This window comes from Myodes glareolus, chromosome 18 (genome assembly GCF_982192425.1).
Source record: "Myodes glareolus chromosome 18, mMyoGla1.1, whole genome shotgun sequence".
Lineage (NCBI taxonomy): Eukaryota > Metazoa > Chordata > Mammalia > Rodentia > Cricetidae > Myodes > Myodes glareolus.
Window position 1 is genome coordinate 13,883,723 of NC_142043.1, and position 25,187 is coordinate 13,908,909.

A 25,187-nucleotide genomic window follows, 5' to 3' on the forward strand; every position below is an offset into this window, starting at 1 on the left:
TTGCTGCAATCACACAAGGTTTATTCGACAAGACAGGAACCAGTGCACTGGGGCGGAGACTCATAACCCACGCAGGGGAGGAGTTCGACCGCCAGTAACTGGAAGAAGGGTCTTTAAGAGAAGAAACCACAGCCCTGTAATCCAAAAGGGGTAGGAGGGCATCATAGAAAATTCCAAAAATTCAGTGATGATCACAAGGGGACAACTCCCTGTTTTGAGATTATTCTCAAGATTATAATCAGCTAGTTCCTGAAACAGAGTATTCCAAAAATACCAATGATAATCACAAGGGGTCAACTCCCTGTTTCTCAAGATTACAATCTAACTTTATCTTCAGCTAGTTCCTGAAAGAGAGTCACTTAACCTGCTAATCCTAGATTTCTGATTCTTCTTTTCCTGCTTAGATTTTTGGCTCTATTTTTTTCCTGCTTGGGGGATCTGGATTTATCCAGGTCTTTCAGTATCAGGCAACCACAGCTCTCTTGGGCTCAGACCCTCAGCCCCCACCCTTTGATGACAACTCACTGGTTGGCCTGTGCCTTTCTCTGACCTTTGATTCCTTGGGCTTTGCCCTATGGCTCCGCTCCTTGAGTGACAACTGTCTAGGGCAGCTTGTGCTTTTCTTGCTCGATCTTCACTTGATAAAAGCCATTGGATCTTGTTCTGCCTCACTCATGGGGAATAAGCCCACCAAAAATTCTGCTCCCTGCACTCTATATCCTGATATTTTCTGGGATCTTTGCAACAGGAATTCTGATAGATGGAAGGAGGTACCCCCTTTCACTCTTCTGCTTTCACTGTCCCCCAATAAACCTCTTCCACTAACTCTGCCGCATGTAGCATGTTTGCTCAGTGGCAGAGCTCACCGAAAGGTACACACTTCATGCTGGGGCCCTACCAACCTGCTCCACCCTCAAGATCCACTCTCTTCCACCTGTGACAAATCTGTTTTATCATTCACTGGCGGCTTCACTTTCCAGTCAGTATTGGCCACTGGGTCTCCAGCTGGGCTGGGATATCCACCTCTGCCTCTGACCATTCATTCCCCTTCATTTCTCCTGCACAGTCCTCCCTCGCCTTCTGCCTTTTCTCCAAGTCCTGGAACGGCGAGACTGTATCTCTCTCAGGCTCAGAGCCCTTGGTCCCTGCTCTGTAAGTCTGAGGAAACACAAAATCAACCCTGTCTGAATTCCTGGAACGCTAGGAATTGCAGCCCCTTGGGTCTTACTTCTCTGCCTCACTCATGGGAACTGTGTCATCGTTTAAATCTCCTTGCTCCCATTGGGATGTTTTTTTTGGAGACCCACAGACCATTCCTAAACAGTTAGAGTTGAGGACCACCAGCTGTTGGTCATAGAGTTGGAGGCACAAGACTGTCAAACATGTCCGGGAGATGCTGTGCTGACGGGAAAAGGATCAGGTGCTGTAAGCTCCAGGGGGTCAGCTTGGATCCACTTCGTACAGCATTTTGCCAGGTCCAGGCAGGGTCTGATGGTTCCACAGAGCTTGGACGATCAAGAGAAACAAACAGTCAGTTACTTCAGGATATGGCCAGCATGCCAGCTTTCCTAGGTCTCCCCAAAATGAATGATGCCCCCCAGGTCAGCAGGAAGTAGTCTTGCAAACATGGCGTTCTCATCCCTGCCTCACCTGCTACCCTTTTCTAATGCCTCATCTTTTTAAGATAAACAAAGGGAGGAATGTTAGTATTCAGGCATCTGCACTGGCCTGCCCTTGGGGTCCTGACAGGATACATCCTCAGCTGCAGCGACTTAGAGCATCTCCCGTGCACACTCACTATGTTCCCCTTTAAAAGATCCCTGCCCACCTCCCATCTCTTTTTCTCTCTGACTCTCTTTTATCTTCTGCTGCTACTGTCCCCAGAGGATGGTCTCCCCTCACCTTTTCCCTCCCTTTTTATGTTCTCTTTCCCCTAATAAAATTCTCTCCACATGAATTCTGTTGCATGGAGTCTTTCTTTCGCGTGGTGCTTTTAAGTTACAACAAGCAGGGTCAGCTCTAGTGTACTGTCCAGGTGAGGGGCAGGGTCGGCTCTCCCATGTGTTGCAGCCAGTGAGGGACAAGAGTGTTTTTCCAATTCTTGTGATCCCAGAGCCAGCCCTCTCACTGCCTGCTACAGTTAGCAATATGGGGAGAGAAAGAGAGGACATCTTTCCCTCACCCATGCCACCACATGGTAGATAGGGGGTGTTGGGTTGTGTGGCGGGGGGGGGGGGGGGGGGGGCGGGTGTCTCAGCTCTGCTGTTCTTAAGCTCTCAGGGCTGGGTTTACCCGCATCCCTGACAACAAGATCAACTCTCATGTGCTGCCTAGGTGAGGTACATGCCTGTGGCGAGGGGTGGGGCCATCTTTCCTGATTGCAGGGGGTCAACTTTCCTGCTGCAGTGTCCAGTGAGGGGCAGGGCCTGCTATCCCACTGCCAGTGAGGGGCAGAGCCATCTCGGCATATTCCTCGAATTTCAACATGCTTGGTTCCTATACCCGCCATGGTAACACAGGCCATGGACATTAACATAGACCCAGACATGGCCTCAGCAGCAGTCTGGGTCCGGAGGTCACCACGGTCCTGGTGGCAGCACAGGTCACCCAGATCAGTATGGCCCTGGTATCAGCATGGACCTTGGACACCAACATGTTCTCAAGTGGCTGACTGGACCCTGGCCATCTGTACAGCCTTTGGCAACAGGGACCACTGACATCAACTCAGACCCTGGCTGGTGTAGAGCCATGGACCCAGACATGGCCCTGGTAGCAGCCGTGGCTCAGAGGACACTTGGTCCCAGGTGGCAGCACAGGCTACCTGGTTCATCATGGCCCCCGTGGTAGTGTGTTCCATGGACACCAATATGGCCCGAGTGGCAGCCCAGACCCCTGGTTGAATCAGTATGGAATTTAATGAGACAAGGAGCTACGGATGTCAACTCAGATTCTGTTGTAGGCCACAGGGAGTTGTTTCCACAAACTGAAAATTGCTGCTTTTGAAACATTTGAAATAATTAACTATCTACCAAGCTGATTTCTACTAAAATGGAGATTCAATGATTGTAGTCGAGGTGAGGGGGGGGCGACAAAGCTGCACAGAGGACAACTGTCGTGGGGTGAGAGCAAAGGTTCTGGAGCAAAAATGAGGAGGCTGTCGAGGGTCATGTGCAAACGAAAGGAACACATGCAGAGCAGATGACATGGGAGTATCAGCCATGTAGAAAACAGAGTCCTCAAACCAACAAGGGAGACTCCTTCCTGCTATAGCTTTATTGTGCTATACAGGCTGCTGCAGGGAAAGACATTAATGCTTCTTTTCAACCTGCATGCTCCAATATCAACTTTCCAGGCATGATATAGCCACTGTTGTAATCATGGCATGGCTGTTATAGGTAACTAACAGCTTTCTGATTGGATTTGAGGGCCACTCCATAGGGAGGAAATTTCCTTCCTGGCACAGTAATGTTGGTCCAAAGTCCATGACTGGAGAGGTGAGCCTCTGGGGTAGAACCGACTATTACTGTGTTGCTCAATGGCAATGCTGTCTAATTGCTTTCTAAATATTTACGTTTATATCCATAAACCTGGACTCCTCCTAACCCTGGTTAGAAAAGCTTCTTTTGCAGTGGGCAGCAGTCAATGCAGTGACACACACTTGGTCAAAGTACTGAGAATTAGAGAGTGCTCAGTCCTAAGTGGGATATCATTATCAAGTCCCCCTCCACCCCCAACCAAGGCTCAGGGACCATCATCTTAGAAGAAGAGGAGGCGCTAATGGTAGAGCTGGAGGATGGGAAGAAGTGTTGAAATGCTGTGTTCTGGACGTGGCATGCCAACCATAGTCATGACCACACACCCACCGTGGTCACCTGCACAAGACAAAGGCAGACAAAGTTCTTGACTAGATAGGGATGATCTCATCTCCAGGCCCAACCCCTTACTGAGGAACTGTAAGCAGGTATGGCTGCTGAGGAAGGAAGGATATAGGCGTTGGAAGGGAAATGAAGGGTGCATATGATCATTTATTTTTGTATACATGCATATAATTACTAAGAATAAAGAAAATATTTTGAAGGCAATGAGAGACTATGCCCAGGAACAAAGTAGCTGAGCCATGGGAAGCAAATTTGTAGTTGCAAAGCTCCTCTGGTTTCTCAGTAAAGACCAAACAGTAAGTGGCAGGACAGGAAGCAGGAACTAGGGAGATGGGTACAACAAGGAAGGAGAGGGATAGAGCGAGCATTGTGGGGAGAAGTGGGGAAGCAGGTTCTAGGGCAACATTGTAAGCCTGTGATGTCAGTGGACAGGCTGTGGTGCCAGGCAGCCAAGGACTTCTTTAGCAAAAAGGTCAGTTGCCCAGGCAAAATCAGTGGGCGCTGACAGCAAGCGGGTGGTTATATGACACTGGCTAATTTGTGTGGGTTAGAGGCTAGAAGCAGCTCACATTTGCAAGCAAGTAAATTATGCTGGCAAGTCGATCAGTTAGTGTTTAGGGCGGGTAGTATGATGGGCCGGGTTACATCCCCACACACCTAAAATTCAGAGGATGAAGTTGAATGCTGAACATCTTTGTATGTGACTCTGTTTAGACACTGCACCTTTAAAAGGGTAATTAAAGCAGACCTTCATGAGACTATGATCTTAAAGGAAGATACTAGGATAGACACAAAGAAAAGACACTGAGAAGATAGGAAAGGTAGGTATCTTAGTTTGGTTTCTATTGCTGTGATAAACACCAGGACCAAAAGCAAGTTGGAAGGAAATGGTTTACTCCATCATAGAGGGAGTCAGGGCGGACACTCAAGGTAAGAACCTGGAGGCAAGAACTGAACCAGAAGCCGTGGTGGAACCCTGTTTACTGACTTGCTCTACCTGCTCTCTTATGGCACCCAGGAAACACCAGTGCAGGTGTGGCACCACCCTGTGGACTGGACTCTTCCACATCAACCACCAGTCAAGAAAACACCACCCAGACATGCCCATAGGCCAATATGATAAGGGTGTTTTCATCAGTCGAGCTGCCCTCTCCTCAGCTGACTATTTTCTAGCAAGTTAACAAAAGCTACACCACATGGCTGTATGCAAGCCAAGGAGAGAGACACCCCAAAGCTTACTGACACGCTCGTCTTAGATGTCTAGTCTCTAGAGCTGTGAACTAGGCAGTTTATATCACCGTGAGCCATACAATCGGTGGGACTTCATTATAACAGTCCTGCCAAATTCATATACACAGGTAACAGCCTGGAAAAACTTCATGAATCTCAGGTAGGATATGGTGTGTGTGTGTGTGTGTGTGTGTGTGTGTGTGTGTGTGTGTGTGTGTGAGAGAGAGAGAGAGAGAGAGAGAGAGAGAGAGAGAGAGAGAGAGAGAGAAGTAACTGAAAGAGGGTGTGAGTGTTCAAATGACATGGAAAAGAATATGAAGTTTGGAAGTTGCTGGGGAGAGAGACATCAGGAAATGATTGGGTGACTCTAGCAAAGACCTAGAGATGCTAACTGTTAATTACTTTGCTGGTGCTGTAATAAAACATGACTAAAGAGTCTTCTGAATGAAAGAATTTATCTTGGTTTGCAGTTCCAGAGGGAAAGTTTAGCATGTGTGAAAAGAAGGGCAGCAGGCAGCTGAGGGATCACATCTTCAATCACCTATAGGAAGCAGAGAAAGTGAACAGGAAGTGGGGTGAGACTAAACTCTTAAAGTCCATCTCTAGTGACATGCTTCCTTCTAAGAGTTCCATTAACAATGATTCTCAACTTGCGGGTCACACTCCTAGACCCATCAGGAAACACAGTTATTTACATTATGATTGCTAACAGTAGCAAAATTACAGGTATGAAGTAGCACTATTCCACAACTGTATTAAAGGGTCGTAGCATTAGGAAGGTTGAGAGTCATTGTTATAGAACCTTCCCAAATGGCACTACCAACCTGGGGCCAAATGTTCAAAGGCATGAGCCCATGAGAGACATTTCTCATTTAAATCAGCACAACAATGAGACATCATATTAAGACAAGAATGTCACATACCTAAACTTAACTAAGGCAATATACAGCAAGCCAACAGCCAACATCAAACTAAATGGAGAAAAACTCCCAGCAATTCCACTGAAATCAGGAACAAGACAAGGTTGTCCACTCTCTCCATATCTATTCAGTATAATTCTTGAAGTCCTAGTCAGAGCAATAAGACACTAAAGGGAGATCAAGGAGATACAAATTGGAAAAGAAGTCAAATTCTCACTGTTTGCTGATGATATGATAGTTTACATAAGTGATCCCAAAAATTCTACTAAGGAGCTTCTACAATTCATGAAAACTTTCAGCAATGTAGCAGGATACAAAATTAACTCAAAAAAATCAGTAGCCCTCCTGAACACAGATGATAAAAGGGCTGGGGAAGAAATCAGAGAATCAACACTCTTCACAATAGCTACAAATAGCATAAAATATGTCAGAGTAACTCTAACCAAACAAGTGGAAGACTTGTATGACAAGAACTTTAAATCTTTGAAGAAAGAAATTGAAGAAGACACCAGAAAGTAGAAAGATCTCCCATGCTCTTGGGTAGGCAGAATTAACATAGCAAAAATGCAATCTTACCAAAAGCAATCTACAGATTCAACACAATGCCCATCAAAATCCCGGCAAAATTCTTCAAAGACCTTGAAAGAACAGTATTCAACTTCATATGGAAAAGCAAAAAAACCCAGGCTATCCAAAACAATCCTATACAATAAAATAACTTCTACAGGCATCACAATTCCTGACTTCAAACTCTACTGCAGAGTTACAGTACTGAAAACAGCCTGGTATTGGCATTAGAACAGACAGGAGGACCGATGGAACTGAATAGAAGACCCAGATATCAATCCACACATCTTCGAACACCCTGATCTTTGATAAAAAAGCAAAAAAAAAAAAAATCAAATGGAAAAAAAGAAAGCATACTTAACAAGTGGTGCTGGCATAGCTGGATATCAACATGTAGAAAAATGAAAATAGACCCATATCTATCACCATGTACAAAACTCAAGTCCAAATGGATCAAAGACCTCAACATAAAGCCAGCCACACTGAACCTTACAGAAGAAAAAGTGGGAAGGACACTTGAACACATTGACACAGGGAACCACTTCCTAAATATAACCCCAGCAGCACAGACACTGAAAGAAACAAATAATAAATGGGACCTCTTGAAACTGAAAAGCTCCTGTAAAGCAAAGGACACAGTCAACAAGACAAAATGACAGCCTACAGAATGGGAAAAGATCTTCACTAACCCCACATCAGACAGAGGTCTGATCTCCAAAATATACAAAGAACTCAAGAAAATGGACACCGAAAGATCACATAATCCAATAAAAAAAATGGAGGACAGACCTAAACAGAGAACTCTCAACAGAGGAATCTAAAATGGCTGAAAGACAATTAAGAAAATGTTCAACATCCTTAGTCATCAGAGAAATACAAATCAAAACAACTCTGAGATCCCATCTTACACCTGTAAGAATGGCCCAAATCAAAAACACTGATGACAACTTATGCTGGAGAGGTTGTGGGGAAAAGGGAACACTTCTGCATTGCTGGTGGGAATACAAGCTGGTACAACCCCTTTGGATGTCAGTGTGGCAATTTCTCAGAAAATTAGGAAACAACCTTCCTCAAGACCCAGTAATACCACTTTTGGGTATATATCCAAAGGATGCTCAATCGTGCCACAAGGACATGTGCTCAACTATGTTCATAGCAGCTTTGTTTATCATAGTCAGAACCTGGAAACAACCTAAATGTCCCTCGATCGAAGATTGGATAAGGAAAATGTGGTACATTTACACAATGGAGTACTACACAGCAGAAAAAAACGACAGCTTGAATTTTGCAGGAAAATAGACAGAGCTAGAAAACATTATTTTGAATGAGGTAACTTAACTCAGACACAGAAAGACAATTATCACATGTACTCACACATAGGTGGTTTTTAAACATAAAGCTAAGAAAACCAGCCTACAAACCACAATCCCAGAGAACTTAGACAACAATGCGGACACTAAGACAGACTTAAACAGATATAATCTACATGGGAAGTAGAAAGTCGAAAAAGACAAGATCTCCTGAGTAAATTTGGGAGCATGGGGACTTTCGGGGAGGGTTCAAGCGGGGAGGGGAGAGGCAGGGAAGGAGCAGAGAAAAATTTAGAGCTCAATAAATATCAATAAAAGAATGTATATATAAAAAAAAAAGACAAGAATACCTGAGTGCTGAAGATGCATCATGTGGGTGTAAAAAGTGAGAAGATCTTGGTTTGCGGACACAGCTTAGTGTTCTAGTTGAGTCACTAGAGGCTGGACCCCAGCAGCTGAGCCTAAAGAATGTTAGGTTTGACGGCTGAAAAGCACGGCTTGTGTAAAACACAAGTTCTCGGATGCCACAGCATGATTCCCTGGGTGCCCATCTCTAGGGGAGGAAAATGCATTAGTTAAGTACCACATTGATCTAACTGGATATAAATGAATTGAAACTGACACTTTTTTTTGTTTGTTTGTTTTGCTTTGTTTTTCAAGACAGGGTTTCTCTGTAGCTTTGGTGCCTGTCCTGGAACTAGCTCTTGTAGACCAGACTGGTCTTGAATTCAGAGATCCCCCTGCCTCTGCCTCCCTAGTGCTGGGATTAAGGGCATGCACCATCACCACCAGGCAAAACTGGCACATATCTTAAGGGATATACTATGCACAGCTGGGAGATTACAGGTAGGCCCAGGGCAGGACTTGTGTTAAATAGAATTTCTTTGACTGTACCGTTAGGAAGAATATTTATTGCAGTTCCACAGCTTAAGAGAGAGGAGAGTATCCTGAATGAAAACTGTAGAATAAGTAAATGACTGGAAGACATATAATGACAAATAAAACTACAGGAATAAAGATGTTATTTCAGAAGTCACTTTGTCAACAGCCTTTAAGCTGAGAAGAGATACTGTTCTATTCACAGATTCCAAACGGAGTGTCTCACATTGGAACATAATGACATTAGAATATGTGGTATGCGTGACTGTAAACACGTTTATTTAGGAATATATAAAAATCTTTTTATATATTCTTGGGTCTCTTCCTAGAGTTTTGGGTTCACTGGTTTGTGGGAAGCACAAACAGTGGCGAGTCCTCCCATTTCTCTTGTGTGACAAGGACCATAGATTTGCTTCTTACCAAGGCCCCGCCTCTTCAGCTCTATAGACCTGAACATCCCAGGAGCTCTGGCAGCAGCCCCCTGTCTCTCTGTCACCTGCTCCCCTGGGCTGCAGGGAGGGGTCCTTTCTCCGGAGCAGCTACTTTCTGTTTCTCTGTACAAGTATCTGTGACCAACGAACGGTTCTGCTATCTTATCACTCTGTGGCATCACAGGCTCATTTCCTGTCTTCTGCAGCGGGCTAGCACCTCTTCCTCCTTGGGGCTCTCTTAGAGCGGTCACCTCACTTGATGGCACAGGACAAGCTAATAGTTTTGATTTTTCTCATCCCCATTTTAGGCATAAGCAACAGGAACTCGGTTCTGACTTGTTTTAGAAAGAAGAGCTTATCAAAAGCTGGGGAGAGAGTTCAGCAGATAAAGCATGCTGCAACAGATGACCTGAGTTCAAATCCCCAGAACCCAGCTATGCTGGGAGCTACCAGAGGAGCTGTAATACCCACGCTTCTGTGCTGAGGTGGGAGGTGGAGACGTGAGCCTCTGGAAGCCCATGGGACAGAGAGCCTGGCACACACAACACAACAAGGAGACTGGGTCACTGACAAGGTGACCGCTTCACTTGCGCTGTGACACATACATACACACGTACACGCACACAAACAACAATCATAACGAAAATGATGATAAATAATTTGCTGAGGCATGCATATTGCTTCCAGAATAAGCTGTGGGGACTTGGGAATGAGTGGTCATTGTCCTCAATTGCTGGGCTCCCACTCTTGGCTCTGCTCTCTTCTGCCTCGGCTTATACCCGAGTAGACCTTCCCTTTCCAGCGACAAGGTTGAGCAGGATCAGCTCCAGGCTTCAGCCTTCCAATGTAGCAATTCAACTGAAACACTGCCTTTTCTAACTGTTTCAGCGAATCTTTCGAGATTGTACTGTTCTGGACTGGGTAGTAGGATGGAATTGCTCTAACAGACCAGCCTAGGGTCAGTTTTAACTAACTCCAATTTGTTTAATTACTTTTCTGATTTTATATAAAACACACACACACACACACACATACCAGGAAAGTCCTCAATTTACTGTAACCCAAGACAGTTGGCACCTTAGGAGTCCGTGCCGTGAATAAAGGAAGAACTATGTCTAGCCTCACTGAGCTCCCACAGGCTAAGAATGTGGGGTGAGGGCCCCTCTGGAGTGATGGCTCTGTTCATTCAGGGGACCTGAGGTAGGTTTGCAGCACCCACGAAGGCAGCTCACAACTGCCTGAATCACCAACTCTCGGGGACCTGTGGCCTCTGGATTCCGCAGGTACCTGTCCTCACTTGCACATATAGACACTCATATACGTGTAATTAAAAATAACACAAATAAATCCTTTAAAAAATAAAAGTGGGTCGTCTTCAATAGAACCATAAAAACCAGGAAGAATGCACGAGGGGGCAGGTGAGACACCGGAGTGATACCTGCTCTGCTCCTCCTTAAGATTAGAGGCTCTGTGAGGGCAGAACTGCATCTTCCTCATTTCCATTTCTTTAGGGAGAATGCTCAAGGACAAGCACCTTGATCTCCACAGAAAAAAAGCCTCTGAAGAATTTGTGTTTTTCATTTTATTAAATACTTGGGGAAATATCTCTTAGGATAAAGAAATGTCAGGGTAGATGATATAGGATCATTTAAAACAGCATTTCAACAGTGTTTCTCCTGAGATTATTCAAATGTAATATTGCTTAAAGCAAGGTAGGTGAATGATTTTACTCACTGAACTCTCAAAATCCCCATGGAGCCATAGTTCATATGGTGGTTTCATGCCTTACAGCTAAAACAAAACCTCCATTGTGGTTTCTTTATATAGACACCCAGTGTACACCAGAGTCTGTGCTTTACACTACCTCTTTATATAGACACCCAGTGTACACCAGAGTCTGTGCTTTACACTACCTCTTTATATAGACACCCAGTGTACACCAGAGTCTGTGCTTTACACTACCTCTTTATATAGACACCCAGTGTACACCAGAGTCTGTGCTTTACACTACCTCTTTATATAGACACCCAGTGTACACCAGAGTCTGTGCTTTACACTACCTCTTTATATAGACACCCAGTGTACACCAGAGTCTGTGCTTTAAACTACCCTCCTCAAGAGCTGGCTCACTCGATTGTGTGGTGACTGTCTTATTAGAGCAGAAAGCAGGGGGTGTTTTGCTGTGGCCAGGGTGTGGCTTTTGCTCTGAAACCATTTTCCTGTAACTTCTGACCTAACTCCTGCCAACAGTGAGTGAGGCATCAAAGGTTTTTTTTGTTATATTTTTCATGTGTGTTTGTGAACATGTATGTGTACATGCATATGCATGTATATATAAAGAGCTATACCCTAAGCTTTGAAAACAGATTATTTTAATATTTTGAGTTAATGAACAGATAGGAAATCTTGAACTTAGTTCATGGAAGAAAAGAAAACAATCTTTCTTTGCTTTCAATCTGCTTTCAAATCTGACATTGCCTGTAGAGACAAGGACTTTAGTCTGTGATTCCCACCCAGCCAGCTTTTCCTAGGGCCCATCATTCATTTGTGAATAAGTTTAGACTATTGCTTCCTTGCATGCTGGGGACAAGCCTCGACAAAAATACCTCTTGCCAGGGTAGAGGTGTGGGGATTTAGAAAATATTAGTAAAGAATATGAAGATGTAAAAGAAAATAATAAAATGGAGAAACATACAGGATAGTATGGGGGGAGTTCCAGTGAGTACTGAAATTCACCCACGTTTAATTTCCAATTGCTTAAAATACCCCAACTTCAAAAGGTAGGAGTAAGAGAAAAAAACTGTGTTAACAGGATACAAAGGAATGAACATGCCAATTGAAGGTCACAGGCTACATCCGCAGTTAAACCTTCTGTTGCCAGAACAAAACAAGTCACACTCACACCCTAGACCAAAACATTCTGTAGGCAAACCACTCCCTGGGGGGGGGGGGGTCCCAAGTTATCTCCATAAAAGAACTGGATCCTTAGTCCTATCCTTAGACTCTTGTTTGAGGTAGAACAATCTACTTCTCTATTACTGAGGCACAAGGTCTGGGTATTAGCCACACCTGTTGACAATAACCTTGAGAGAGCAGAGCTCGCTGTTCTAAATCTAGGTGGGGCCTCTGTTAGAGAAATAAACACAATAACCTTGAAGGAATAAAGGTAAGTTCCAATTCTCTGACCTTTGGTCAATGTGGAAATGGGCTCATATTTTCGGGCCTCCACACTTGCAATCTCTAACACAAAATGATTTTAAAGGTGTAGTTGTTTTTTACTCTGGCTAAAAGGCCAATAGCGAGGCAGGAGAGAGGAACAAAAAAAAAAAAAAAGGAGAAGGAGAGGAGGGCTCCAGGGACCAGCCATACAGCCACACAGCCAGCCACAGAGTAAGACAGAAAGAAAGACACGTAGAATGAACAAAGCTAAAAGCCTAGAGGCAATAGGTAGATGGATAGTTTAAGAAAAGCTGGCAAGAAACAAGCCAAGCTGAGGCTGTTTTAGCTCTTTATTAGACCAATCAGGTGTTTTAGACAGGTAATTTAGCCTCACAGAATTAAACAAATGCAACACAAAAGAATGTAACACAGGGCTGGGGAGACTGCTCAGCAGTTAAAAAAAAACTTCCAGAGGACATGAGTTCAATTCCCAGCAACCACATGGTGCCTCACAACCATCTATAATGGGGTCTGGTGCCCTCTTCTGGCCTGCAGGCGTACATGCAGACAGAGCACTCATACCTAAAAAAATTCACACATAAATATATTATTTTTAAAAAGAAATTGAGGGCTGAAATCAATAAAATAGAAACAAAGAAAACAATACAAAGAAACAGTGAAACAAAGAACTAGTTCGTTGAGAAAATCAACAAGACAGACAAACCCTTATCCAAACTAACCAAAAGACATAGAATATCCAAATTAACAAAGTCAGAAACAAAAAGGGGAACATAACAATAGGCACTGAGGAAATCCAAAAAATCATTAGGTCATACTTCAAAAATATGTTCTCCACAAAATTGGAAAATCTAAAAGAAATGGACAATTTTCTGAACAGGTACCACATACCAAAATTAAATCAAAACCAGATAAACAATTTAAACAGACCTGTAATCCCTAAGGAAATAGAAGAAGCCATCAAAAGTCTTCCAAAGAAAATAAATAAATAAAAACAGGGCCAGAAGGTTTCAAAGAATAATTCTACCAGAACTTCAAAGAAGAGCTTATACCTATACTTCTCAAGTTGTTCCACACAAGAGAAACAGAAGGAATGGTGACAAACTCTTTTTAAGAGGCCACAGCTACCCTGATACCAAAGCCACAAAAAGATTTATCTAAGGAAGAGAATTACAGACCAATTTCCCTCATAAATATTGATGCAAAAATAGTCAATAAAATACTGGCAAACTGAATTCAAGAGAACATCAAAAAAAAAATCATCCACCATGATCAAGTTGGCTTCATCCCAGGGGTGTAGGGATGGTTCAATATATGAAAATCTGTCAATGTAATCCACCTTATAAATAAACTGAAAGAGAAAACTTATGATCATCTCATCAGAAGCTGAAAAAGTCTTTGACAAAATCCAACACCCCTTCATTATAAAGGTCTTGGAGAAGTCAGGGATAAAAGGAACATATCTGAACATAGTAAAAGCAATATACAGCATGCCAACAGCCAACATCAAATCAGGAGAGAAACTCAAAACAATTCCACTAAAATCAGGAACAAGACAAAGCTGTCTACTCTCTCCATATCTATTCAATACGGTACTTGAAGTTCTGGCAATAAGACAATAAAAGGAGATCAAAGGGATACAAATTAGAAAGGAAGAAGTCAAACTTTTGCTGTTTGTAATGATATGATAGTCTTCATAAGTGACCCCAAAAATTCTACCAGGGAACTCCAACTGCTGATAAACACCTTCACTAAGGTGGCATGATACAAGATCAACTCAAAAAAAGCAGTAGCCCTCCATTATACAAGTGATAAAAAGGCTGAGAAAGAAATCAGAGAAACATCACACATTCCAATAACCACAAATAACATAAAATATCTTTGGGCAATGCTAACCAAACAAGTGGAAGACCTGTATGAAAGAACTTTAGTCTCTGAAGAAAGAAACTGAAGATGATACCAGAAAACGGAAAGATCTCCCATGCTCTTGGATAGGTAAGATCAACATAGTAAATATGGCAATCTTACCAATAGCAATCTACAGATTCAATGCAATCCCCATCAAAATACTAACACAATTCTTCATAGGCCTTGAAAGAACAATACTCAACTTCATATGGAAAAACAAAAAAACTCAGGATAGTCCAAACAATCCTGTACAATAAAGGAACCTCTGGAGGTATCACCATCCCTGACTTCAAGCTCTATTATAGAGATATAGTAATGAAAACAGCTTGGTATTGGCATAAAAACAGACAGGTGGACCAATGGAATCAAATCAAAGACCCTGATATTAATCTACACATATATGAACGTGTAATTTTTGATAAAGAAGCTAATATTATACTGTTATGGTAAAAATAAAATGCTGCAGGTCCCCAAGTGGTGGCAGTGGGCAGCAGGCCACAAGGGGCAGTGAGTCTCAGGCAGGGAGCTGCATGGCGGGTGTGAGCCAGTTGGCAGGTAAAAGACAGAGACTGGATAGGAATGCCATGTGGAGAAAGTGGGTATTTATTTAGTGGGTTATGGAGGGGAAGGGAAAGAGGAAAGGGAAGAAGAGGGAAGAGCAGAGTGGGGGAGGAGAGAAGGGGGGAGAAGGGAGAGAGAATGGAAAAGAAGGTCTCAGGCTGGAAGTGGAAGGAAGATCTGCTTGCCTTATCAGACAGGGGAGGGGAGAGTGGGCAGAGCTTTCTCTTAAAGGGACAGGACAGACCATTACATATACAAAGAAAAAAAGCATCTTCAAATGGTGCTGGCATAACTGGATGTCAATATGTTGCAGAAATCTCAAGTCCAAACGAATCAAAAACCTCAACATAAATCTAGTCACACTGAAGCTCACAGAAGCTCAATGTGGGAAGTAGCTTTGAACACATGGGCACAGAAGAGCACTTCCTAAATATAACCCCAGGAGCACAGATACTGAAAGCAACAATTAAAATGTGGGACCTCCTGAATCTGAGTTTACAGAGGCAAAAAACACAGTCAATAAGACAAAACAGTAGCCTACAGAATGGGAAAAGATCTTCACCAACCCCACAATGGACAGATGACTGATCTCCAAAATATATAAAGAATTCAAGAAACTAGACATTAAAATGTCAAATAATCCACCCGAAAAATGGGGCACAGATCTAAACAGGGAATTCTCAACAGAAGAATCTCAAATGGCTGAAAGACACTTAAGGAATTGTTCAACATCCTTAGCAACTAGGGAAATGCATATCAAAATGACTCTGAGATATCATCTTACACAAGTCAGAATGGCTCAGATCAAAAACACTGATGATAGTTTATGTTGGAAAGGTTGCTGAGAAAGGGGAACACTCCTTCATTGCTGTTGGAAATGCAAACTAGTACAGCTACTTTGGAAATCAGTATGGTGGTTTCTCAGTAAATTGGGAATCAATCTACCTCAAGACCCAACAATACTGCTCTTGAGCCAAAAGATGCAAACCCACACCACAAGGACATGTGCTCAACTATGTTCATAGCAGCATTATTCATAATAGCCAGTACCTGGAAACAACCTAGATGCCCCTCAACCGAAAAATTGATAAAGAAAATGAGGTACATTTATACAATTGAGTACTACCCTGAAGCACTAATAATAAAACTCAGAGACAAATATTTGGGTTCAACCTGAAGACCAGAAAAACAAAGCAGCTAGCCACTGGCTCTTACCTCAACCTCAGTCTGAAAATGGTTATCCGACCTCCAAGGAACCTCAGAATGAGACTGAGACTGAGAGCTGTCTCCTCTCATTTTATAATCCTCTCTAGTTCTGGGATTAAAGGATCACTACTGCCTGGTTTCTATGGCAAACTAATATGGCTACTGGGATTAAAGGTGTGTGTCATTGCTACCTGGTCTGGTCTGTAAGGCTAGCCAGTGTGGCTGTTTTAATTTTATGATCTTCTGTTGGGGACTGCAGACCCTCAGACCCTGAATTTTCCGACCCTTCGCCTGCTGGAGTGAACAATTTGTTTTCCTGTGCTTGCAGCTGCTCTGGGCATGAGACCCTCATGAGTTCCTGATGACAGGGAAGTGGTTTCTGGTGGGCTTGCAGCTGAAAAATCCTGAGAGCTAGGGCATGGCCATTAGTCAGGGAGAGCCCTATATAAGCTGTCCTGGAATACAATAAAATTGGCATCCTTGTTTCAAGGATGACCCATGTCTCTGACTCTGTGTGGGTGTGTGTGTTTCAATCTCCAGTCCCTTGCCTGACTTGCATTCCGTGGTAGACAGGTGGTACAGAAAAACTCGTCAATCTTCAGGCAATCTTTATTAATTAAAACACAAATGAAATGCACTACACTACTTGGCGATAAAAAAAAATGACATCTTCAAATTTGCATGAAAATGGATGACACTAGTCAGAAAACACCCTGAGTGAGGTAACCCAGACTCAGAAAGACAAACACGGTATGTACTTGCTCATAAGTGGATATCAGATGTAAAGCAAAGGACAACCAGCCTATAATCCATGACCCCAGAGAAGCTGGGGAACAAGGAGAACCCTAAGAGAGATATATGAATCCCTCTGTGAAAGGGAAATAGATAAGATCTCCTAAGAAAATTGGGAGCATGGTGGAGGTAGAAGGGAGAGCAGAAGGGATGGGGAGGAGAAAAGGGGAGGGAAGAGGAGAACACGAAGAAATGGAATGGTCAAGATGGGAGAAGGACAGAGAAAGAGCAAGGAAAGAAGAGATACCTTGATTGGGGGGTGCCATTATGTTGCTAGCATGAAATCTAGCACCAGGGAAATTCCTAGGAATCCACAATGATGACCCCAACTAGGACCCTAAGCAATAGTGGATAAGGTGCCTGAACTGGCCTTCCCCTGAAATCAGATTGATGACTACCTTAATTGTCATCATAAGGAAGCAGATACAGAGATCCACAGCTAAGCACTGGGCAAAGCTTCTAGAGACCAGTAGGAGAAAGGAAGGAGTGATAATATGAGCAAAGGGGTCAAGACCACCATAAGGATACCACAGAAACAGCTGACCTGAGCTAGTGGGAGCTCACTGACTCTGGACTGACAGTGGGGAACCTGCATAGGATCAAACGAGAACCTCTGAATGTGGGTGACAGATGTGTGGTTGGGGGCAGTCTTTGCAGCTACTGCCAGTGGGACCAGGATTTATCCCTACTGCTTTTACGGGCTTTTTAGAGTCCATTCTTTTTGGAAGGACACCTTGTTCAGTCTAAATATAGAGGGAGGGCCTTGGTCCTGGCTCAAAGTGATATGTCAGGCTTTGTTGACTCCTCATGGGAAGCCTTACCCTCTCTGAGGAGGAGCAGATTGGGAGTCGGGTGGGGGAGGTAGGGGGAACGGGAGGAGCGGAGGGAATGGAACTGGGATAGGTACATCAAATCAGAAAAGATCATTTTAAAAATAAATTAATTACTTAAAAAGTGAATGCAACACATCTTTGCATTATTAAGCAAATATTCCACTGTATAGACAAATATAAAACATCTTAAACTATATTCCACAACATAAAGCCTCTCTTTACAAAGCTCTTCAAAAAGCTAAGATAAAAGAATATTTAAGTGAATGGTATTCTTTTGTCTACCTAAATAAAACAATATTTATGTGAAAATTTACATTAGAAATGAAGATCGGTATTAATGTCACATTCTTTTACCTTTACACTGAAAAGTTTTTATGGCCCAATAAACCTCTCCACTGACACAATAATCCAAATCAGACCAAATCAAACCGAATTAGAAAAGGCCCAGGTTTAAGGCATGCCAGTGCCCCGAGATGACCTTCCAGGCCCTCAGAGGGGGGCGGGGAAGAAAACTGGAAAGACCCTGTGTTTGGTCTGTGAGGGCAGTTTAAATACCCTGTGGGAGTGGTCTTGCACCTCTCTGGGGAGGGGACACTGTTTGGCAGGCTTTCTCGGAGGTGGAGTCTGAACTGAGGCAACTCCCAGGGGAGGGGGCTTGGAATGGAACTTTCCACCAAACATTCCAGTCACCTTGGATATATGGATGCCAGGGGCCGGAGTGAAGCCAGATCCCAAACATTCCAGACTCTTTGGGTATAAGGATGTTAGGGGCTAAGGTGACACTTCCAACCAAACATCCCAGACTCTTTGGATATAGGGGTGCCAGGGGTTGGGGTGAAGTTCCACTCTAGTGGACTTTCCAACACCCACTCCATCTTAAATCTACTAAGGAAGAAAGAAGTTTGAGAAAAATTGTTCCTGCTTAGTGCTCAGCTTAGGGTGTGGAGGGAAAACAGGTGCTTACCTATTTTTGATTTTACTCCCTCAGAGTTGGGCATATGAGGCAGCAACTAGTCTACCTGAACTGGAGGGGCCACCACTGAGATACCAAACCCTGGAGAAGTCCGTGTATTACCCAGGGAGCATGAAAAAAATGGATCCTACCATTCCTGTAACTGTAACTTTTACCATGAAAAGAATAAGAAGCCAATCAATTTCCAGGTAGAAAGAAAGAGTGGCGTGCATGAGTAATATCTCCCCCACGGAATTGCAGTCAGTGATTCTGAAGTGCACCTTCTTTCTGGATTTCTTGTTCTTCAGGAAACAAGTAACCCTTATCATCCAGGCGTATTTGACACACGATTTCAATTCTGGCCAATGGGAGAAATAATATGAGAAACAGCAGGAGTCTGGTGCCAAAAGGAATCGTTTTGTCCCTTAGTTTTTGATTATCTTCAAGTGGAAGGGACCAGACTGCATGGGTCTCTGAACCGATCCTCACCCAGGCAGCAGCAGGGGATGCGGAAGTTTTTCTTTCTCTTGGTGACAGCCCACTGCTCTCTTACCACACGTGTCACCCATATGACACTCAATTCTGCTTTTTTTTTTTTTAAAAAAAAACAATTGTGACCCTAGTAAGGAAGCAGCAGTATATGTAGAACTGATGCCAAAATGAAGAAAATCTAAGTTCTGCTAAACCGTGCACTATGTAACTTCTCCTGCAACTCCATTTTACCTAACTATTGTTCAAATTGGGGAACATTCTGGGCGGTCGTCACGACAATCACAGCTAATACCACGATCAACGAGTATGCCAAGTGCTTGGTGTGCCTTCAAGAACTTATTTGACAAGAATCCTGAGAGGTCGGTACTGCAGAACCGCCCGTGCCGATGAGAAGATAAAGTTCACACAGGTTGAGGCGAGTGCCCAAGATTACTCAGTGCTGGCAGATTCTAGGGCTGAATTTGATGACTTCTACCAGGATTTCAGCAGAGACGACCTGTGGATCCAAAATGCTCTACTTTTCTAACGCTCGGGGTTATCGGGGACTTGAAACTGGAATCAGTTTATCAAGGCAGACCAATAACGAACAGGCAACATTCCGATTCAAACTGCTCCGTCTGTCGCACCCGTAATCTTAGTTACGGCTATCCCCTCAGGTCAGACCAAGGTACCAAATTCAGTCTGGCATTCAGTGACAACCGCTGCAAGCACCGGATAAATCCAGCTACTGGGTTCACAGCTCAGCTTTCAGACTTCAGGATGTTGTATATGATTACGACATCCTTAACTCAACCCATCGTATAGTTTTGAGTATCCGGTGTGGCTTCAGTAATGAGAATTCTCTCTGGGCCCTTGCACTTTAGCAGAGGAAGGGGATACTAAACCCGGAGTACCTTAAAATACCTTATTAAATCCAACAAAGAGTGAATACTTACTTTAGTGACAGCTTCATCTTTGGGCATTACAGATACAAAGAAAAGTACTTAGCCTCTCTCTGGCAGTTGTCCTGGGCAACACAAACATTAAATCAATCTATCTCTGGCAAGTCTCTTCAGTGTGAAGTTGGATTTTTAAATGACTAACACTCTTTTTTAAAGGCAAGAGCATTTCACATACACATCCTAACTGTGTGAAAGGGAAAACTGGAACACATTTAATTTGACGACTCTGACTCTTATTTAGGATTGCAGGCAATAGTATATAACAGAAGAGGAATTCAAAACAGCAGAAACATGACCAGAAAAGTGAACTGGTTGTTTCAGAGTTTCTTTCCTTGTACAGGTGAAGGCAGAAGGGACTTTCTCATCTTCTGGCTAAAACTGGGAACTCATAACTCGGATAATAAGAAGAGGGCAGGGCGGGAGAGGAGCAAACCTTTTTCCCTAGGTTCAGTTTAACTCCACCTGTCTCCGAGTGGTACGTGAAACCAGCCAATGGGAAGGGGAGTCCCATTCACAGCTGGCTGGGGCGTCCAATCCAGGTTGGCGTCTCAGACTCCGCGGCCGCCGCAGCCGCTCTGCGCGGTGTCCGGCAGCTGCGCACTGGGAGCGCCCAGAGCTGCGCCGACCTCTGCGGTGTCCCGCTGTCCCCGGCGGGGTGGGCGACCGCTACTGCGCAGGCGTCCCAGGAAGCGCACTGCCGAGACGCGCTCCGCCGGCGTCCGCTTCGCTCACAAGTAGCCCGGAGCGCGCGGTTCCGCTAGCGCCGAGTTCCGCGCGCCGGACCGAGGTGGCGGCGGCTGCGGGTGAGTCCGAAGGGAAATGCCACTCCCTTCCCCAGCTCGCCGAGGGCGGAGGGGAGTGACCACGAGAACCTCTGCTCCCTTCTCTACGCGAGGCTCCGGTCGCCTGGCGGGGACGCGCAGGGGGTGCTCGGGGAGGTGTTGCGGACCCCGGCAGGTGGAGGGATGGGAACTGTGGCGTGAGGTGAGGACGGGGGTCGGGGACAGGCGTTTGCCCCAGGGTTAGTGCTGTCCTGCTGTCGAATGACGTTCCGGTCCTAAAAAACTAGAGAGCGAGCCAAGGGAGATGCCGGATGCTGGGTCAGGCGCTGCACAAACAACCGGTCCCACGCTGGTCCCTGCCCTGAGCCTTGAGGGCTGACCAGCTCGTGACCGGAAAATTTCGGTGCACCTTCGGTATGACTCCAGAGGGCCGGTCTGCGGCAGGAACGCCTTTTCTTTCTTCCCGTTTTCCCAGAGATTTCTCAGTTTGAAGGAACTCCACGCTTTCGAGTACCCACCCCTTTCCCATCAACTAATTTTAAAATCAGTTTCACGCAGCATAATTGGGAAGAAATTTTGTTGGGTCTACAATGAGTTCTTAAAAGAGGAGCATTTTATACACAGATATACAAGATAGATAGATATACTGACTTGAAGATGCTAGAAAAATCTTATGTGGTCTAGAACAGTGGAGAACCGTTTAGAATCTTACATTCTTTTAAGATGTAGAAAGTTCTCAGGGTGTTGGGTTTCTTCCCTTATATTGCTAAGCACTTAATAAAAATCTCTGGGTAACCCTCCCGTTATGTCACTGCACACAGGTGGCAATGAATAACGCTATTTTAAAGCCACTTTTGTATTTCATTGCACCACGGAACAGATGGAATTCTGATACTGGAAAGTGGCTTTTCCCTTGCGCTCATCCAACCGAAGCCTATAATGCCCTAGGTAATTGAGTTGATTGACATGCATTCCATACAGGCAAGACAGCCAACGCAGAGGAGGAAAGGGGTGTTTTGTCTTCTAAATTGGAGACCACATCGTATTACTGGCAAGCTGTGGGATGCAGTCCAGATGTATCTGCTTGTTTATTCCTTGAGATAATACAGAATTTCTTGCAGTATTTTACGATTTTCTTATTGGAACCATGGCTATCTTATTCTTTGAAAATAGTTTGAGGGCCTTTTTGCTGGTGATTTGCTTATAGCTTAGGACTTGGTGTTAGAATAAAACATACTGTGCTAAGCTTAAAGACAAGGACTGCTTTTGTATCCATTCTGCCGAGTTTTCCCACTCCTGGGTTCTGTAGTAGCATATGTTTATTGAATAGCCTTTTCTCTTCAGTATTTGGGGAAGAAAAATTTTTCGTTTGCATTTTGTAGAAAAAGGGCGGACACAGGTTTTGTTTTGTGGTATTGTTCTGCATATAGGAAGTAGTACAAAATCTTCTCATGTTAAAACACCCAAATCTGCATTATGAGATAATTCACACGATTTTTGAGATAAAATGAGATGATAAAGATGTTTGCTATTTTGTGGTGGGACATTTAGGAATACAGCTTCACCTTTGAAAAGATAATTGTATTGATATATAAGAACATTCCGTTGAGGTCACTCGTTTAGGTGTACAGCTGTATAAAGTTATACCCGTCATCACAATCTGAAAACACTTTTCACCACCCCCAAAAGAAACTTCCCTCCATTGGCATTACTGACATGGTCTCAGAAGCCGACCCTTGAGTAACTATGCCTGCTGTAGTTTCTCTGTGGAATCACACCTTCTAAGCATTTCAGCTGAATAGACTCACACAGGAAGCCATCACTTGTGAATCCCTCTTTCGCTTGTGTTTTTGGCATGACATATAAGTTTTTAGACATAATCAAAGTTTATGAAGATTCAGTGCTTGATGTTCCTCTAAGAACTTTACAACTTTAGCTTTCATGCAAGTCTGTGACGTGTTTTAAGTTTTCCATGTGGTGGGGTACGGGGCACCATGCTAATTCTTTTGTTTGTGGCTGGCCAGCTGTCATTGCAGCGTTCGCTGAGTGGTCTCATTTCTCACTAGATGTAACTATATTCGAAACATTAGAGACACTATAAAATTTCACCTGATCAATCCAGTAACCAATGGATCGTTTTTAAAGAGTAACTAAGAATAACCCTGAATCTGGAAAATTAGGAAAAATAGTCATAACTAAAGCAGTAAATGAAAGTTTAAGGGTGGTATAGAGATGAAGTTTCTTTTAGTAACTTCAGTTTCTTCTGATGTTACTGTGGCATCCAAGTCCTTATAAGTTTTGTCTGATAGTCAGCTTCAGCTTCATGTCAAAATTGGAGCAAATGTCCAATGAGATTTCCCTTCTCGGGTAGCATTTACTTTGTCTCTATTTGATAGCAGTATTTTTTTTTCATAAATACAAACTGATGATGAGTCAGCATGGTGGAATTCCTACAGCTATGAAAATTAAGAAAAACTCCTGGAAGTTTGGAATTATTTTTTTTCGAACCAAAGAATCATTGTTACATTTTTATCTATTTTTTGTAAACCTTTAGAATAATTTCTCCTGCTCTGGATGAGCAAAATAGATAAGCAGGAATGTTTATGGGGACAGAAAAATGTCCCATGTTCCCTCCACAGATTGACCCGTCCCAGATGTGTGGGACGGGTATCAATTGGAAACTGGACGAGGCAAGGCAATTTTTTTTTTCTGTATTTCAACTTTATTTTTATCTTTAAATTGAAGTTCTAAGTTGACATCAGTAAAGCTGGTATGTCAAGAATTTGTAACTGTTAATTCTCTTCTGTTGGTTAAATTCCTGATACTTAAGTAATGTTACTAGTTCCTAGTTGTGTTTTTATATTTTAGGAGCCCTGGCTGCTGTGTTCAACGTGACCGTTATGAAGTTATTAGTAATACTTTTATTTCTGGGACTTGTCGCTGACTGTAGAGGTAACTCTTCCTATAGCTTGGCCCCGCAGTTACTTCTGGTGTCCTTCGACGGCTTCAGAGCTGATTACCTGAAGGGCTATGACCTTCCTCACCTCCAGAACTTTATCAAAGAAGGTGTCTTGGTGGAACATGTTACAAACGTTTTTATCACAAAAACATTTCCAAACCATTACAGCATCGTGACAGGCTTATATGAGGAGAGCCATGGCATTGTGGCCAATGCCATGTATGATGGTGCCACAAAGAAACATTTTTCTGAGTCTAATGATAAGGATCCATTTTGGTGGGATGGGGCAGTGCCAATTTGGGTGACCAATCAGCTTCAAGGAAACAGATCAAGTGCTGCTGCCATGTGGCCCGGAACTGATGTGCCCATCCACAATACTACACCTTCCTATTTTATGAGCTACAGCAGCTCAGTGCCCTTTGAGGAGAGACTCAATAATGTCACCTCATGGCTCAGTAGTTCCAACCCACCCGTCACCTTCGCCACGCTCTACTGGGAAGAACCAGATGCAAGCGGCCACAAATACGGGCCTGAAGATAAAGAAAACATGAGCAGGGTATTGAAAGAAATAGATGGCCTTGTTGGTGATCTTGTGCAAAAACTCAAGGAGTTAGGACTGTGGGAAAACCTTAATGTGATCATCACAAGTGATCACGGGATGACTCAGTGCTCTGAGAACAGACTGATCCACCTGGACGCCTGCATCGACCCCTCAAACTACAGTCTTATAGACTTGACCCCTGTGGCTGCGATTCTTCCCAAAATAAGTAAGTAGCTTTTTAAGTAAGATGGACATTTCTTCCAGTGATAGTAATCAGTAGTGATGCACAGTTTATATTTTCTGAGGATACTCAGTGTAAAACTGTTCCCTTTCCAAGACACCCAGCACAGGCTACATAATGAAGAGAGATACGCGGGTGAATGAAAGTCCTGTGTGTGTGTGCCCATCTCTGACACTGTCACATGATTGCTCTCTGTTTTGGGGATAAAAGTAATTTAACCAGCTAATATTGTCTTAAATAAATTGTATTTCTATTTATACTAGTCAGATATAGCTTTGCTTCTAAGTCACAGTTTTCCCCTTTGTATCCCTTTTACAGATGAAACAGAGGTTTATGACAAACTGAAGCACTGTAGCCCTCACATGAATGTTTATCTCAAAGAAGATATTCCTGCCAGATTTCACTACAAATATAGTGATCGAATTCAGCCTGTTATTTTGGTTGCTGATGAAGGCTGGACAATTGTACTAAATAAGTCATCGTTAAAGTGTAAGTATTTATTTGTGGTATTCTGCAATCTCAAGGCTATATCATACATTGTGACCTGGCTTTGGAAGGCAAGTGCTTTGATTTCATTATGTTTATAC

General features: G+C 43.5%; 1 protein-coding gene and 1 long non-coding RNA gene across 3 annotated transcripts in view; one reads left to right on the plus strand and one right to left on the minus strand.

Annotated features, from left to right (window-relative positions):
• LOC146890709 (uncharacterized) lies at positions 1-20,729 on the minus strand. The gene is made up of 3 exons (XR_014998229.2): positions 20,511-20,729; positions 8,256-8,458; positions 1-1,505 (listed from the first exon to the last, which is right to left on the minus strand). It is a non-coding gene; the product is annotated as an uncharacterized LOC146890709 (long non-coding RNA).
• Positions 20,730-25,187, plus strand: part of Enpp4 (ectonucleotide pyrophosphatase/phosphodiesterase 4) — a 9,041-nt gene continuing 4,583 nt past the window's right edge. The window contains exons 1-3 of one of the 2 annotated variants that reach the window (XM_048445219.3): positions 20,730-20,880; positions 23,728-24,585; positions 24,919-25,089. In XM_048445219.3, the coding sequence (XP_048301176.2) occupies positions 23,760-24,585; positions 24,919-25,089 (997 nt within the window). In that variant the 5' untranslated portion in view covers positions 20,730-20,880; positions 23,728-23,759. Of the gene's footprint in view, positions 20,881-20,924; positions 21,062-23,727; positions 24,586-24,918; positions 25,090-25,187 lie in introns of those variants that run through there. The other variant, XM_048445218.3, reaches the window with a different exon arrangement.